This window comes from Rhinolophus ferrumequinum, chromosome 2 (assembly GCF_004115265.2).
Source record: "Rhinolophus ferrumequinum isolate MPI-CBG mRhiFer1 chromosome 2, mRhiFer1_v1.p, whole genome shotgun sequence".
Lineage (NCBI taxonomy): Eukaryota > Metazoa > Chordata > Mammalia > Chiroptera > Rhinolophidae > Rhinolophus > Rhinolophus ferrumequinum.
The window spans coordinates 38574828-38593286 of NC_046285.1; the positions used below are offsets into that span (position 1 = coordinate 38574828).

The 18459-nt window shown below is 35.6% G+C and overlaps 1 protein-coding gene and 1 pseudogene across 1 annotated transcript in view; both read left to right on the plus strand.

The window, feature by feature from the left end:
• CD96 (CD96 molecule) overlaps positions 1–18112 on the plus strand; it is an 89911-nt gene extending 71799 nt beyond the window's left edge. Inside the window, exons 11-14 of the mRNA XM_033091779.1 lie at positions 11534–11596; positions 12413–12502; positions 15560–15680; positions 17717–18112. Of these exons, the coding sequence (XP_032947670.1) occupies positions 11534–11596; positions 12413–12502; positions 15560–15680; positions 17717–17825 (383 nt within the window). The 3' untranslated portion in view covers positions 17826–18112. The remainder of the gene's footprint in view (positions 1–11533; positions 11597–12412; positions 12503–15559; positions 15681–17716) is intronic.
• LOC117014041 (cytosolic 5'-nucleotidase 3A-like) lies at positions 2753–3890 on the plus strand (annotated as a pseudogene).
• Positions 18113–18459: the final 347 nt, after the last annotated feature.

Genomic DNA, 18459 nt, shown 5'->3' on the forward strand with positions numbered 1-18459 from the left:
TTTTACCAATCAGATATAAATTGAGAATAAAAGTATTAGTTAGACTGAGGATGAAAGTCCATACTTAATAGATTAACATTTATCCTATATTGTGTTAACATAAAATTGAGTTGTTTGCAATAAACTGTGCTGAAACTCTACCTACACTAATTTGTCATCCTTTATTAGTGATACTATATGCAAGTAAGTTCCATGACATTTTTTTGTTTGTTTGTTTGCTTACCTGTGTCCCCAGTGCCTAAGATAATGCTTGGCGTTTAATTAGTGTTAACAAATATTGTTTAACAGATAAATGAAATAATACTTGTTGGTTGTACAGAGGAAATTATGTAGCACTGGGGATAAAAGTTTATTGGACAATGTTATAGGAAAAAACTGAACTCCAACTTTACATATATATATATATATATATATATATATATATGTATACACACACACACACACATATATATATATATTCCTATATTTTAATTCTCAGCATAACACTTATGTGATCTTTTTCTTTATTTTATTTATTTGATTGTCCATTGAAATTATACTAGAATGTAAGATACACAAGAAAAGGGATCTAACCCTTTTTCTGTCTTGTTCACTATAATATTCTAATGTCTGTAGCAATGGCAGGCATACAGTAGGTGCTCAGCAAATATTTCTTGCATAATTGAAAGGATGTGTATACATATGGGCAAGGACAAGATAGAAAACACGCACACAGTGAAAAGAAATGATCTGCTTAATTAGAATTTTTGAACTTTGTATTTGTTTGCTTTATTTAAATTGTTGTTAAAATACTATGTGTGCCAAGAATAAAAAAGAAATTTTTTTTTCATCCCATGCATTACATCAATATGAAGCATACAGGCCATCTAAGGTAACTTTTGTCTCAGAAACTAAAAGGGTCTTGTTGAAAGTGCTTTATAATTTACACAAGCATATTCTTGGTCTTTTTAATAGATTCCATAATGAAATGAACTACTGTAATCCTTCACATTTTCTGTCTTTCCCCAGTTGAAAACTTCATTTATCCTCATACATCTTTTTATCGTTCTTACCATAAAAATAGCCTTAGAAATTGTGAGATCTAGAAAGGGACTTCAAAACCTAACTAATAATTTTTTTTCCTGGCAGTGAAAAGCCACATTCTTACGCAAAAATAAGATCTTGTTAACTAATTGCCATTTTTTTATCTGTAAATTTAAAGAAAAAATTCCCTGCAGTAAGTTGTTTTATTTGTAATCATTGACAAAAACACATTAGGCTCCAACAAGTGACTATTGATTGCTCACTCCCAAATTGTTTTTGAAACATGTTTCTACTAGTTGAATTGGACTGTAATGCGACATCCAGTATTAGATGATGCATTTGGCAAGACTTGTGACAGGCATTGGTAATAGGATTTTTTTTCCTTCCAGTATGTTATTTCAGTAGATTTATGAAATGTTCAGAGGCAGGAAAAGAATGATAATGGATAGATTTCTGGTGAAATAAGCCCGCTAGCAGTATTTCTAGGGCCCTTGCTATTTGTGAATAGGTTCTATGGGATATTTGCTTATACGTGTATTTTGTGTAGCTCACATACATTGGGATGTCACTAGAAGGTTCTGAGTGCATTGCATTTACACTAAATTTATAAGCGTATGTTTTAATGTATTCTTTATTGTCATTTTGTTTATCAACTTGAGATCTAGGTTGGAATTCAAAAATACTGGAATCTAATCATAGTTCAGCTTTTAAGTTTCCTACAATCTAGAAGAGAAATGTTTATTTTACTTTAACCACTTTGAAATGGGGATGCCAAAACTGACCACATAAATGCTCAAAATTTGTAAGGTTGGTAACATCCTGGGACATATTTTCATCCTGACACTCAGTTGATCAGGCCATGTAGCAGAAAATTGAAGCTTAATTACTTATTTCTTTCTAGTTTTCCCTGTCATTCATTTGATCCACTGGAGCCTAATGCTACATTTAAATTTGTCAGTCTAAGTTGGACAAGTAGAAAAATAATACGAATCTCCATGGGCTCCTATGCCTCCAACCTACCCCATTACCAAAATCAACAAGCACGTGCATACATACACACACACACACACACACACACACACACACACACACGTACACACACACACGCAAGCCTCAGAGTACCTCCTTTTCACCTCACATGGGGTCTTTATTCTGTTCTTTGACCATGCATTCCTTATCCTTCAAAATTTACGTACTCTTCTTAAATCTTAAAGATGCATTAGTTATCCTGCCCCTGGTCCTGTCTGGTTCTTCTCAGGCTTTTGGTAGCTGTACCTAATGATTTCATAATATCCCTTTCTACTTTCCATAGGGAGAGGGTAATGAAGAAGCTAAAGTTGAGGGATTGAGGGTCAATGGCAGGGACATAGCAATGAGAGAAGCTACAGCTCCTATTTCAGTCTGCCTGATAATCTTCAGCCCCTCTGTTCTCTGTCAACTGAGATACTGATTCTCTAAAGTCAGCACTCTTGTCCTCAAATTCTAAAATCTTATATGTCTCGGATCACATCTCATTCCATCTTCCTCTTCTCTAAAATGTTGTTCTCCTCCCATTCTGTCACCTCGTTCCTGATTTGGTCAGTCTCAAATTAAAGCTTTCCCTGATTTAAAATTCTACCTTTTGTGGAAATACCAATTTCTAGGAGCTTCTCCACAGCTAACACACAAGCCTCACACTTCAAAAGCTCATGAATGTCATTTTCTTCTTATGGTTGGGAAGAGCGTAAGGGTCCCATCTATGGACGAGGTGATCATGGCAAGAGTGGACACTGTAACTAGTGCCAGCACGTATGTCCTGGTGGGAGGGGTGGTGCTGGCCCAGTACATACTCACCATGAAGAAGAAGATGAGGCAGGAGACCAAGGTCATTGAGATCTCTGTAGCCAAGCCCTGTATCTCTAGATATTGCCTGCCACCGATGCAGCCATAGTAGGACAAAATCACAGACAGAAGATCTCAGAGTACCCCAAGGAAGATTAGAAAACCAAGGAAAAGTCTGAATGTGAAAAAGCGATGTCAGAATTCCAGAGAAGTTCAGTTTGCAACAAAAACCCTATAATAGTAAAATTATCTGTGGTTTCATCAAAAGAGGTGCTGCAGAACTTCAAATAATCACAAACTTTGATATGACACTAAGTAGATTTTCCTACAAGGGGAAAAGATGCCTAACATGTCATAATATTATTGGCAACTGTAAACAGGTTAGAGATGGATGTCTTAAAAAGTTATTGCAACTAAATGAAAAATACTACGTTATTGAACTTGATCCTGTTTTTATCATAGAAGAGAAGTATCCTTTTGTGGTAGAATGGTAGGTTAAGTCACATAGTTTCCTTATTGAACAAGTTTACCATGTAATGAATGTGAAAAATTTACCATGAAATGTAAAAAAATTGTGGAAGAAACCAAGGTTATGCTCAAGAGAAGATATAAAAATTTATTTGAGAAACTCCAGCAACACAGTATCCCTGTGTTCATATTTTCAGTTGATAATGGTGATGAACTAGAAGGGGGATTATCCATCAAGTTGGTATTTATCATCCAAATATCAAAGTCATGTTCATTCGTGGATTTTGATGAAAATGAGTGCTCAAAGGATTTAAAGGATGATTAACTCTTGTATTTAACAAACTTTATGGTGCCTTGAAGAATGCAGAATATTTCAATCAATTAAAAGACAATAGCAACACAATTCTGCTGAAGGCTCTCAAGAAGTCTAAAAATGGTAGATGGAGTTGTCAATGTGGAACACATTCTAAAAATTGGATATCTAAATGATAGAGTGTAGGAGCTTTTAGAAAAATATTGTATTGGTGAAAGATGAATCATTGGAGGTAGCCAACTCTGTCTTATTGAGGATTCTATAAATAAGCATTCTTCACGAAGACCTCTTTCTTGTGGGAGCAATTGATGCAAGAATTGTTCATCTCTGTCTTGCTGAATCTTATTTATAATACATTTTTGCTCTTGAAGTTTTTCCTTTGCATTACTTAAACTTATTTTCAGACACGTAGAATCTGTCAACTGGAAGCTCCTTTTCCTCCACCTTTCTCAATATACTCTCCACTGTATTTTTAATACACAGTTGGGAAAAAAAGTCGTAAAGCCAAAATTAGAAAAATAACTCCCTACTTTTCCAAAGTAGATTTTGTAGTTTAATTGTATCATGCATTATCGAAGTGTTTTTTTTTCACCCTTAAAAAGTTCCCAACAGTCTCAACAGAACTTTTATGAAATGGTCAAATAATTTCCATGATTTTTGTAATTAGAATGAATCATGCTGATGGTGTCACCATCTCTTGAAATTGTGTAATGCTTGGTTATTTCATTTGGAGAGAATCCGTATTGACCAGAAGAGACCGGCATTCTGTATTTGGCAAACAAATAAAGCTGTTGGTGTCCCCATATAACTGATCATTACAAAATGTTCTCTGTTGACCTGCTGATAAACATCAATGGAAAAATCTTCTTTTTAAAATACCCATTTTGTTCAAAGGGATAGCACTTGTTCAACCATTTATATCTTAGCATAAATTAATTTATCACTTTCTTTCTTACAAACAGAATTTGAAGGGTAAGATATAAAGGCATCAAACCCTAAAGATAGGAAGTAAGGGAGATATGATATTGGGGGGGGAAAAATCTTGTAAGGTTATCCAGAACAAACTGCCTTCATAATTTTACCTAAATCTAGGCCTGGTCCCAATTATTTTTATATTTTAAAAAATTTTTTATTAGTTTCATGTGTACAAAACACTGTAATAGTTAGACATTTATTATTTATACCCCTCCCCTCACAAAGTGATAACCCCCTACCCCAATCTACTGCGCCTCTGACATTGCACACAGCCATTACATTTCCACTGTCTCTATTCCTTATGCTGTACTCCACTTCTTCATATATAGATAGATAGATATAGATAGATCTATCTATCTATATCTATCTATCTATCTATCTATCTATCTATCTATATATATATATATATTAAATGAGAGTTGACTTTCATTATTATTCAACTTCAGCTTCAGGTGTACAGCACAGTAATCAGGCATCTACACTGTCCCTGAGGTGGTCTCCCTAATAAGACAAATGTCCATTGGATGCCCTACAAAATCTTTACAACATTATTGATTATATTTCCCAAATTGACTTTTGTATCCCCGTGACAATCTTGTGGTTACCGATTGTGCTTTCTAATCTCCTCACCTTCCCCCTTATCTCCACCCCCCTCCCATCTAGTAACCCTCAGTTTTTTCTCTATGTCTCTGAGATTGTTTCGGATTAGTTCGTTCATTTATTCTATTCTTTATATTTACATGTAAGTGAGAACATATGGTATTTGTCTTTCTCTGTCTGACTTATTTCACTTAGCATAATGTTTTCTAGGTCCATCCATATCATTGCAAATGGTAAGATTTCGTTCTTCTTTATGGCTGCGTAATACTCCATTGTATAAATATACCACAGTTTCTTAATCCAGTCATCTACTGATGAGCATTTCAGTTGTTTCCATGTCTTGGCTATTGTGTATAGTGCTGCAATAAACATAAGGGTGCATAGTTTTTTTTCGAATTAACATTTTGGAATTCTTGGATAGATACCCAAGAGATGGAATTGCTGGGTCATAAGGTAATTCCATTTTCAATTTTTTGAGATACCTCCGTACTGTTTTTCACAGTGGCCGCACCAATCTGCAATCCCACCAACAGTGCACAAGGGTTCCCTTTTCTCCACATCCTCGTCAGCACTTGTTGTTTGTTGATTTATTGATGATAGCCATTCTGACCGGAGTGAGGTGTATCTCATTGTGGTTTTTATTTGCATTTCTCTAATGATTAGTGAGGTTGAGCATTTTTTCATATGTCTGTTTGCCATCTGTATGTCCTCTTTAGAAAAATGTCTCTTCATGTCCTCTGCCCATTTTTTAATTGGATTTTTTTTTTTTTTTTGGTGTTGAGTTGACTGAGATTTTTACAGATTTTGGATATGAACCACTTATCAGATATATCATTGACAGGTATCTTCTCCCATTCAGTAGGATCCCTTTTTGTTTTATTGATGGTTTCCTAGCTGTGAAAAAACTTTTTAGTTTGACGTAATCCCATGTTTATTTTTTCTCTTACTTCGCTTGCCCAAGGGGATATATCAATAAAAATATTACTCTGGGTAATGTTTGTAAACTTTCCTCCTATATTTTCTTCTAGGAGTTTTGTGGTTTCAGATCTTACATTTAAGTCTTTAATCCATTTTGAATTTATTCTTATATATGGTGTAAGGAGGTGGTCCATTTCACTTTTTTGCATGTGTCTGTCCAAGTTTCCCAGCACCATTTATTGAATAGACTGTCTCTACCCCACCGTACATTCTTGCTTCCATTGTCGTAGATTAATGACCTTATAGGCATGGATTTATTTCTGGGCTCTCTATTGTGTTCCATTGATCTATGTATCTGTTTTTATGCCAGTAACATGCTGTTTTGATTACTATAGCCTTGTAGTATAATTTGATGTCAGGTATCGTTATACCTCCCACTTTGTTCTTATTTCTCAAGATTGCCGAGGCTATCCAGGGTCTTTTATGCTTCCATATAAATTTTAGAACTATATGTTCTATTTCTGTGAAAAACGTCGTTGGTAGTTTGATAGGAATTGCGTTGAATCTGCATGTTGTCTTAGGCAGTATGGACATTTTAACTATATTAATTCTTCCTATCCATGAGCATGGTTTGTGTTTCCATCTATTGTATCTTCTTTAATTTCTCTCTTCAGTGTCTTACAATTTTCTGGGTACGGGTCTTTTACTTCCTTGGTTAAATTTATTCCTAGGTATTTTATAGTCTTTAAAGCAATTGTAAATGGGACTGTTTTCTTAATTTCTCCTTCTGATATTTTATTATTGGTGTATACAAATGCAACTGACTTCTGAATATTAATTTTGTATTCTGCTACTTTACTAAATTCATTTATCAGTTCTAATAGTATTTTGGTGGAGTCTTTGGGGTTCTCTATGTATAGTATCATGTCATCTGCATATAATGACAATTTTACTTCCTCCTTACCAATTTGGAGGCTTTTTATTTCTTTTTCTTGTCTGATTGCTGTGGCTAGAACTTCCAGCACTATGTTAAATAGAAGCGGAGATAGTGGGCAACCTTGCCTTGTTACACCTTAGGGGAATGGTTTTAGCTTTTCCCCATTGAGTATGATGTTAGCTGTGGGTTTGTCATATATGGCCTTTATTGTGTTGAGATATGATCCTTCTATTCCCACTTTCTTAAGAATTTTTATCATAAATGGCTGCTGGATTTTGTCAAATGCTTTTTCTGCATCAATTGATATGATCATATGATTTTTATTTTTCATTTTGTTAATGTGATGTATCACATTAATTGATTTGCGGATGTAGAACCAACCTTGCATACCAGGAATGAATCCCACTTGATCATGTTGTATGATCTTTTTAATGTATTGCTGAATTCTCTTTTCTAATATTCTGTTGAGAATTTTTGCATCTGTGTTCATTAGGGATATCAGCCTACAGTTTTCTGTTTTTGTAATGTCTTTGTTTGATTTGAGGATCAGGGTGATAGTGGCCTTGTAAAAAGTGTTTAGGAGCCTTCCCTCCTTCTGGATTTTTTGGAATAGTTTGAGGCAAATAGGTGATAATTCTTTTTTGACTGTTTTGTAAAATTCCGCTGTAAAACCATCTGGCCCATGGCTTTTATTTGTTGGGAGCTTGTTGATTACTGATTCAATTTCCCTGGTGGTAGTCAGTCTATTCAGGCTTTCCGTTTCTTCTTGAGTTAGCCTTGGAAGGTTGTATGCTTCTAGAAAATTGTCCATTTCTTCCAGATTATCTAATCTGTTGGAAAATAGTTGCTGATAGTAATTTCTTAAAATTTTTTGTATTTCTATGGTGTCTGTTGTCACTTCTCCTCTTTCCTTTCTGATTTTATTAATTTGGGTCCTCTTTTTTTTTTTTTTTTTTTTTTGATGAGTTTGACTAAATGTTTGTCAGTTTTGTTTATCTTCTTGAAAAACCAGCTCTTGGATTCATTGATCTTTTGTATTGCTTTTTTTTTTTTTTTTTTTTTTGGTCTCTATTTCATTTATTTCCACTCTGATCTTTGTTATCTCCTTCCTTGTACTCCCTTTGGGCTTATTTTGCTATTCTTTATCCAGATCCCTTAAGTGTAAGGATAACCTGTTGATTTGTGACTTTTCTTGTTTCTTTGGGTAGGTCTTCATTGCTATGAATCTCCCTCTTAGTACTGCTTTCACTGCATCTGATAGATCTTGGGTCGTCATGTTTTCATTTTCGTTTGTCTCAAGATATCTTTTGATTTCTTCCTTGATCTCATGGTTGACCCATTCATTATTTAGTAACATGTTATTCAGCCTCCATGTATTTGTGTCTTCCAATATTTTTCCTGAAGTTTATTTCTAATTTCATAGCACTGTGGTCAGAGAAAACACTTCGTATGATTTCAATTTTCTTAAATTTATTGAGACTTGTTTTGTGACTTAACATGTGGTCTATCTTGGAAAATGTTCCATGTGTATTCTGTAGCTTTGAGGTGAAATGCTCTGAAAACAGCGATTAATTCCAACGGGTCCAATGTGTCATTTAAGGCCACTGTTTCCATATTTATTTTCTGTCTGGAGGACCTGTCCCTTGTTGTCAGTGGTGTGTTGAAGACCCCTCCTATGATAGTGTTACTGTTGATCTCTGTCTTTATGTCAGTCAATATCCTGTTTATATATTTAGGTGCTCCTATGTTGGCTGCATAGATGTTTGCTAGGGTTATGTCCTCTTGTCAGATCGAGCCCTTTATTATTATGTAGTGCCCATCTTTGTCTTTTAATATATTCTTCATTTTAAAGTCTATTTTGTCAGATATAAATATTGCAACTCCAGCTTTTTTCTCATTTCCATTTGCATAAAATATCTTACTCTAACTCTTCACTCTCAGCCTATGTGTGTCTTTTGATCTGAGGTTAGTCTCTTGTAGACAGCATATCCAAGGGTCTTGTTTTCGTATCCACTCAGTCTTTTCTACCCTATATCTTTTGATTGGAGCATTTTATCCATTTATATTTAAAGATTATTGATAGGTGTACAGTTATTGCCATTTTGTTATTTGTGTTTCTGGTGTTCATTAGTTAGATTGTTTTCATCTTTCTTCTGTTTACAGAAGCCCTTTTAAGATTTCCTTCATTGCTGGCTTGGTGGTAATGAATTCCTTTAGATTATTCTTTTCTGGGAAGCTCTTTATCTCTCCTTCAATTTTAAATGATAGCTTTGCTGGATAAAGCAGTCTACATTGTAGGCCTTTGTTTTCCATCACTTTGAATACTTCCTGCCACTCCCTTCTGGCCTGCAAAGTTTCTGTAGAAAAGTACTTTGATAGTCTTATAGGAGTTCCCTTGTATATAACCCGCTGTCTTTCTTTTGCTGCTTGTAGGATTCTCTCTTTGTCTTTAAACTTGTCATTTTTACTCTAATGTATCTTGATGTGGACCTGTTTGGGTTCATCTTGGTTGGAACTCTCTGCACTTCCTTGGCTTGTATGTCAGTTTCCTTCACCAGGTTAGGGAAGTTTTCGGTCATTATTACTTCAAATATGTTCTCGATCCCTTGTTACCTCTCTTGACCTTCTGGTATTCCTCTGATGTGCATTTTGTTGTACTTGATGTTATCCCACAGATCTCTTAAAAACCATTTTCATTGTTTTTTATTCTTTTTTCTTTTTCTTGTTCCACTTGGATGATCTCCGCTAACTTGTCTTCTAAATTGCTGATTTGATCCTCTGCCTCATTTAACCTGCTGGTAATTCCTTCAAGTGTGTTCTGTATTTCAGTTATTGTAATCTTTAGTTCTAACTGGTTGTTCTTTATGATTTCTCTATCCTTCTTTATGTCGTCACTAAGCTCCTTAAACATTCTTATTATCAGTGTTCTGAACTCTGACGCTAATAGCTTGGTTACTTCTACTCATTTGGTTCCAATTCTGGATGTTTCTTCTGTTCTTTTATTTGGGACATGTTTCTTTGTTTCCCCATTCTGGCTGACTCTCTGTTTGCTTCAATGTATTAGATAGATCCCCTAGAGTTCTCGGTCTTTGCTGGGTGATCTTATGTCGTATGTGTCCTTTATATTTGATTTGCACCACTTCCCCTTTCTCCTGTGCATGTGCTCCAAAGGTGACCCTTGTGTTGTGCCCCAATTTATTTTTATAGTTGTTGTTCTTTGTCAGTCAAATTCCTGACTTAATGGATTAACCATAAAAAATCGGCATTAAAAAATTTATCAGTCCATCATCATCTATAGACCTTCGTATTTTGTCTAGAACAAAAAAATAGTCAAGATCACAGGTGCAGGGTCAGAGAATTATATTGAAGACAAAAAAACATCTCCCTGGCCTAGTCAAATTCAAAATAGCTATGTACAAAACCACGCTTAACTGTGGGGTGACTCCACGTGGAAGTAGCTCTGACAGACTGTCCTGTGAGCAATCCCTGGAAGGCACTGAAGTATACCTCTTTTGAAGAATATGATGACATACCTTTGTCTACAGCTGCAACTGCCACTGGCATTCAGGGAGAAACCAAGAAAGGGGAGGGCTAAGGGGTTTTTTAAATGTTTATTTTATTTTTGTTTTGCTTGTTTGTTTTGGTTTGAGCACACAAGAAAGCACTTGACTTGGAAAATCATGTATGCTAATGTATTAAATAAATGAGCATACCACTCATGTACTACTATAGTTATTTTACTTGACATCACATTATAGGCCTGTTATCAAATAAAGATATGTGGAGCTGGCCAAGAAGTAGATTTTTCTTGCCAGAGATGGGAAACTAAACAAAATGAGTTGATAGATCTATTTCAAAAGCCGTATGTGCTGCCTGAGTTTGCTGCCATCCACTTAAAGGGAAGGTTTGCCTCTGAAGGCATCAGAAGGGCTCACTCAGCAGCTAACAGGCCTGTGACCATAGGGGTCTGATAATTCACTATTAACACAGTACAGTTTTCACAGTTAAACAAGAATGTCAGTTTACCCACAAATACAAACTATTTTGTTCTCTTGTGCATGTTCCACCAAAGTCTTCAAAAGTCCTGTTTCCACCTGTTAGTGATCAAAGTCCACCATAACACACCTGGGCTTTCGTTCTCTCCTATTCTTTTAATTCATTTATGGGATGGACAGGAGAACAGTCACAACGCATTCTCTGTGGTTGTAAGAACCTCTGCTAGTGTTTTCCCTCCATTCCTTCTTCCTTCTCCGAAGTGGCTATGATCAAAACCTTCCCTGTTAGAGACATGGAGACACAGCATGCCCTGAACTCCCACTTTATTTTCAGACATTCTATGCATGTATGGTTAAATGACCTTGCTTTAAATGTTCATTAATATCCCTTTTTCATAATTATTAGATTCAATTAAAAGTCAAGAAGAGAAAATAACTGGTCTTGCACAGATCAATTCTTTCAATATGTTTTTACTTTATCAGCTTCATCGATGCCCAGTGAAACGTCCAGTTCATCCCCCTCAAGTGCAGGATCGACACTTTATGGTGAGTACTTGGGGAAGACTTAGGATCAAGGAAGATAGTGATCTGCTTTATCTGGGCAAAGATGGAAAAACAAGGACTGATAAGAAGCCAATCTCAGATAAGTATTTAAACGTGCTTCTTGATAATGAAAATGACAGTGATGATGAAAATGACTATGAATGAAACCAAAATTCTTCCGAACCTCTCAAAGATGATAGAGACCAAGTTTTTTTTTTTTCTCTACTTCATTTAAAAATGAAATCTATATAATATTTTTCTTTGGTCAATTATATCCATTAAAATGTATTTTAAGTTTTATTTTTCCATTGGAAAATGGAACGATTCAGCAGCATGGATTTGTCTACTTGAACATTGCAAAGAAAATTTATTTTGGTGTTTTCAAACACATTAGAGTGAGGAGAATCAGTATTTTGATTGGCTGGACCTCTGATACCCTGTTATGAAATACAGATATGTGGAATAGGGATAGGCCTCATCTTTCCATAACCCTCACTTAAGGCATTTTACCATAACCACTTAAATTTCTTATGGAGATTCTCTAACAGATATCATTTTGTTGTGTGTGCAAAACAGCATCTCTTTTTTTCAATAAACTAATAGGAAATTTCACTCTTTTGGTAGCTGTTGGACCTTAGGATCCTAACCTTGCTGTAGATTGGTCCTTAGTAAACTTTACACGTGATATTTTAAGAGCATTTGAGCCATTCCAATTAAGCTCTTTCTAATAACAAGTGAAATCCAATCATAATTTTCCACCATTTAATCAGGTTGAGATAACTGTTATGATCAGTTCAGATGTCCCCTTTGTATCCCTAGATGATGTCTTCACCAACACAACCAAAGCATTTTCAGAAGTTCCTACAACTGCCAATGGATCTACTAAAAATAATTACATCCATATCACTGGTGAGTCATTTGCCATTTATTTTTTGGATTTTGTGTTTTATTCACTTAACAATTATTTATTGTCTACCATTTGTTAGGCACAGTGCCAGTTATTTGGTAGACAGTGAAAACACTGGCTTCCTGAAGATTATAATCTATTAGAGATGATATATAGTAAATAAGTAACCATACCATTAAATTTATTTGTGACAAATGCTGTGATGTAATACAAAGTGCTGTTAGAGTCTAACAGAAAGATCTGATTTTAATTGGGGAACAGGAAAGAACTTTCTGAGAATATATTTAAATTAAAATCTGAAAAATGAATAAGAATTAGCCAGGTGAAAAGTAGTGAGAAACATTTAAGTCTTGTGAAAATATAGTCTGAGGCAAGAAAGAGATCGTTGGAACAAAGAATATTCCTGTAATTCAACTAATAAAATTTTGTCAATGCTAAATATAATCCCTTGTTTTATATCCTAAGAGAGCAAGGGATTCAATAAAGTTAGGACCCTCCCAGTGTTTAAAAACCCTCCCTGGTTTTTATTGTAAATTCAGAGGCATAATCAACTCTTTTACTTCAAGGTGTGTTCACCTGACTAATGAACTCTTCACCTGGGTACTCAGCTTATTTTATTAAATTGAAGGTGGTACAGTCCTCAGATAATTAGAGCATCATCCTGCATACAACACTGCAACAGAGCTCCAAACTGAGGGCCTACCGATATCTCTTTAAGTCATTGGTGTCTTCACGAACTTTCTCCTTCAGAAAGGGGGCAAGATGGGAGCTCTGCTTCTCCTCTAAAACATTATTGAAGTCAGTGGTCTCATTTTCTAGATTTGGTTGGGAGAAAATGTGTAAACATTGATATAACACCTATTTAAAACCTTTTGTCCTTTCATTTCTCTAAAATTTGGCGAGCAAAATGTTATATCCCACAGTATTACTAGTGTAGAGCCTAGTAAATTTTAACTTGACTAAAACGGAATTTTGTGTAGTCCTGAGTTGGCCGTCTTTTGTGATCGTGATACTCTAGTGGTTTGAATCACTGTGAGCTCTCTAGCCAGCTGTACATACACAGTAGCACATGGTTATATGACATATATTATAGGACTAGGTGAGCTTCTAGAGTACCGTCAGTGTCCGCTGTGACAGGGCTGAAGTAGGGTGAGCATCAGGGAGACCGCAAATCCCTGGATGTGTATGTAAGAGAAAAAGTCTTCCGTACTGATAACTAATGTTCACATGACAGCATCACGGAGCTGCAGTTCAAACTATGTAAAACATAGAAAAGATTTGGTAACTAACATTTTAAATCCAGTTTTTCAGCTGGTCTCTCTCTTTTATTTATTTTTCAGACTTTGCTGTATGAAAAGCAGTATGATAAATCTAGGCAACAAAAGAAATTAAAAACCTTAGTCTCCACCTACAAGCAGTTTATAATCTAGTTAAAACAATAAAAAAAATCAATCCAGATAATTCTGATGTAAAAATGCACTTTTTTGCCCTAATGATCTATGTACTCTAACGAGCTGAAGGTCTATGTGTAATGTATAAGGAATTTCGTTGGAATGTTGTTAGAAATAGCAAAAGCCTGGAAACAATTTAACCACCTAAAAGTAAGAGACCAATTAAATAAACTATGGTAGATCTGTACATTGGGAAACTAGCCAGTCATTTAATCGGATGAAGTAAATCCCTATATATGTTTTTGAGAAAGTATTCCAAGAATGATTTTTAAGAGAAAGAAGCCCGGGGACAGAACAGTATGTATAATGTACCCGATTTGTAATAAAAGGGATATATATTCATGATACATATGTATGTTTACGTATGCATGGAAAATTTCTGGTAAGGGACTTAATTAACAATTGAAAGTTACTGCCTCTGTCTAGTATGGATAACTGGCACCTGAAGCAGTAAGGACACTTCCTTTTCATCATAGTTTTATATTTCTGTGCTCTTTGAATTTTTAATATGATCATAAAATATAGTTGAAAAGGGAAAAATTAAGTAACTATGTAATTATAAATAGCCCCTTTTATTTTCTGCCAGGTAGAACCAGAGAATCTTATTTCTTAAGAGAGTTAATTTTCTTAATTCTTTCTTCATGTTAGAGAAAAAGTAAAACCATTCAGAATGTGATATTATATTGCTTCTGGTCTAGAATCCACAATATTTGAAAGTCTTTGATTCATGCAGTTTGATTTAGTGTTCAAATGTTAGAAATTTAATGAGTGAGCTGAGTCTGGGTATAGTCAGCGTGGATAAGAAAAATCAATCCATTGATTACTCACCAATATAATTTTAGCCAGCCCTTTACTTTCAACTTCCTCCTCTCAGACCACAGAAACAGCAAAACCGACCGATTTCAGTTTTACCCCTTTTGCTCCTTCTCCCCTTTCTATTGCTGAAATGGCTAGGAGGGAGGGGGAAAGAAAGAAAAAGAGAGAGCGCAATAGAAAAGGATTAGAAAGCCTCTACCGTGGATGTGATTCCTTGAGTGACATTAAAATGAGAAGCCTTGGATGGTGGTCCTTTCAGCACTACAATTCCATAGGTCTTAGCTAGGCCTTCTCAGCTTTGACCTTTCGGAGCTTTGGAAAGTTATACTCTTTCTTGCCCTTCCTAACACACTTCCATAAAGCACTTAATGACTCATTCAAGAACAAGAAAATCCAAAACTAGACCATGGCTTCACACATAAAGTTTTCTTTACTAGAATAAATTTGGAATACAAAATTTACAGATTATTATTTTTATTTATTTATGCTTACAAATAACATTTCATTGGATACCATGTGACAGGAATTATCCCGGGCCTTGGGAAAATGAAAGGAAAGATCAGTTGTAGAACATTCTAACAAGAAAGACATTCACATTAAAAAAGTAATTGTGTAAATGCTAAGCCAGAAATGAGAACAAGGTATAGACATGATCCCAGAGCCTGATTGGTTTATGAACATCTCATGAGCCTTAGAGAAAACATGTTCGGTAGGTGAAATAGTTCAATTAATCCTGGTTTCCAGTTGCCAGAGTTTGGTGTTAAACCTCCTCTCTCTTCCTCCCCTTTTCAGGTATTGTTACTAAGACCAAAGATGGAATGTCCTGGCCAGTTATTGTAGCAGCTTTGCTCTTTTTCTGCCTGGCATCGTTTGGTCTTGGAGTGAGAAAATGGTGTCAATACCAAAAAGAAATGTGAGTATACTGACATATGCAAAAACAGTTACTTTTTCAGTACGCAATATTCACTCAGCACTTTAAATATCATTCCTATATGGAGTACTTCTTATATTTAACTGAGGAAATAAGGCCCAGAGAAGCTCAGAGAGGCTATGTAGCTTTCTCAGCACCACACACTTGGGATTAGATGCACAACTTCTGACTTGGTATCCCCTCTTGCCTACACTGTAACACTCATCAGATGAAACAAGTCAGTGGACATGAAATAAAAACTGAGCTTCACCTCAGAATTGAAAATAATTTTTCTTTTAATCTTAAATTATTTTTTTCCTTTTCATGCATCTCTGAACTGCCTAGGCCTACCCGGGCCTAGATACTCAAGTGTGAAATTGAGTGAGAAAGGTAATTTTAAGAAATCTCCAGCTGCTTTTCAGCAGAATGAGCTTTTACTGCCCTTTTCCTGTTTCCCCAAGAGGAAAAGAAAGTAAACAGTTGGTTACCCCTTTTTTTGTCTTACTGAAATATTTTCCAGAACTTTTCTCCCTCCACTCGGCAGTCTGAAATGACATGTAAGGTCAAGCTTCACTTCTCTGACTTGGCTATTTTGGGATCACTCCAAATTAGACCATAATTAGAGGAGACTCTCGTAAGGCATAGAGCTGATCTTCCATATGTCTTACGACTACTAAGATAACATTGACCACTGTGCAATGCTTTCTTCTGCTTTCCTTAGAGTGTCCTTGAAGACTCTGTAAATCTGTGCAGGAAGTGCTTCATGGTGAATAAAACACTAAAACAGTAGTCAGAAATTCTGGTTTCTTGTCCAGTGCTACCCTCTGGCCATCATATGACCTTGAGAAATGTATAATTTCCCTGAAAAAAAAATGGAAGCACAAATTTTTTAGAACTTTATCTACCTTTGATATATATTGTCACCACTAAACATCAGAAAGCCAGGTAATAGGCATTAGGGATTTTTATATTAAAATGAGAAAATGGGGGTCTGAAAATCTGAATTGATGTGGGTTTTTTTGTTCTGTATTCAAATATCTGTTATACAGAGGTGAGAGATCAGATAGATACATAGATACATAGATAGATATATTAATAGATACATCTGGAGAAGTTCAGGTGCTGTAAATTGACAGACAACGGGTGGAAGTGTTTGAGTCACAGACATAAATATGCTCACATATATATTTCTGTTTCTTAATATCAAGAGGGCTGGAGCATTTGTATAGCTAAATCCCATACTCACCTGTGCTTGATGCATTGCAGACAAGAAATGAGTTGTGCTAATAGAAAACTTTACACAGAGATGACATTCAGAATGTTCATGGACTAAAAGAGAAGGGCTTCTAGCACTCTCCATCCAGCACCAACCACCTCAGGGATTCAGAAAAGCCGTACTTCCCACTGTGACCGTATCCTCACAGTACACAATGAGTGAACTGGGGGTATGGTTGGCAAAGGACTATTTGAAAAGCTTCCGTCTTCTTTGGTCCCTGAATTTTAAAATGTTGTGTCTGAAGGGATGTTTTAATTCGCATAAGAGACACACTTCTGTTAGGAAGCAATTGCAATGCAGAGTGTAGGTTCTGGTTAAAAGACCTATCGCTGGTCTGTTTCTCTTGAGTAAGTTGTTTAAAACCTCTGAGCCTCATTTTTATCTATGAAATGGTGACAGTAATATCCAATTTCTTGGTACAAGTTAAATAATGTTGTAATAAAAATGCTTTGCAAACTATAAAATAGTATTAAATATTAATTAGTGATATTATCATGTTAAGACTAATAAGCAGAAAGTTATGCCAGGAAAATTCTGAGAGAACTAATAGGACATGTCTCTCTCTCTGTTTCCTACTTTAAAGGAATATTATATATGTGTGTGTGTGTGTGTGTGTGTGTGTGTGTGTGTGTGTGTGTATACACACACACACATATATATATAAATATACATATATATACACATATATGTATATATGTATGTTTATGTCCTTCAGTCACCCCCTCACATTCTTAGCATTGAAAGAGCAATGTTTTATTTGTAGCATGGAAAGACCCCCACCTTTCAAGCCACCTCCACCTCCCATCAAGTACACTTGCATTCAAGAGTCCATTGGAAGTGATCTGCCTTTTCATGAGATGGAGACACTCTAGTCCTTTTTGAGATTTGCCATGGAATGAAATTCTGCTAGAATCCTATTGAAAAGATAGATATTGTGCATTGTTAAATATTCACCTTCTAGCCAAGACTCTACTGCTGCTGAAATGAACATCAGAAGAGAATGACCTGTTTTCCCAGCAACTCACCCCCTTTCATCTGCATATGCCTTTAAACAAGAATGAGAGGTGTTGTGCTGACACCCCATGCAATCCGAGGAATGTTCTTGCTTATGTAAGAAGTGCAAATTAGGCTGCTGTCATTAAAAAATACTTGCAGTGTTTATAGTTTTCATTTTAATTCTCTGATTGAGGTGATGACAACGGTTTCAAACATATATTGGTACCAGATTCTCTTCTCTGGGCTTCTGCCAACATTCTAAACTGTTTGTCAAAATCATGATAATCTCTGAGGTTTGCTGCATTCCCAAGGAAAATTACAAGAAGAAAATGTGAAAGTTCTAGCAAGAGCTGCAAATAATGGGAAAGTAGACTTAGTCTTCATACTGAAATTCTGTTGTTTATTTTTACTGGAGGAGAACAGAATATCTTGCACCAAAACCCAGTTCAAATCCTCTTTCACCCTTCCTCTCATCATGTTCAGCCCAGGATCCTGCCCCATGGGATGAGG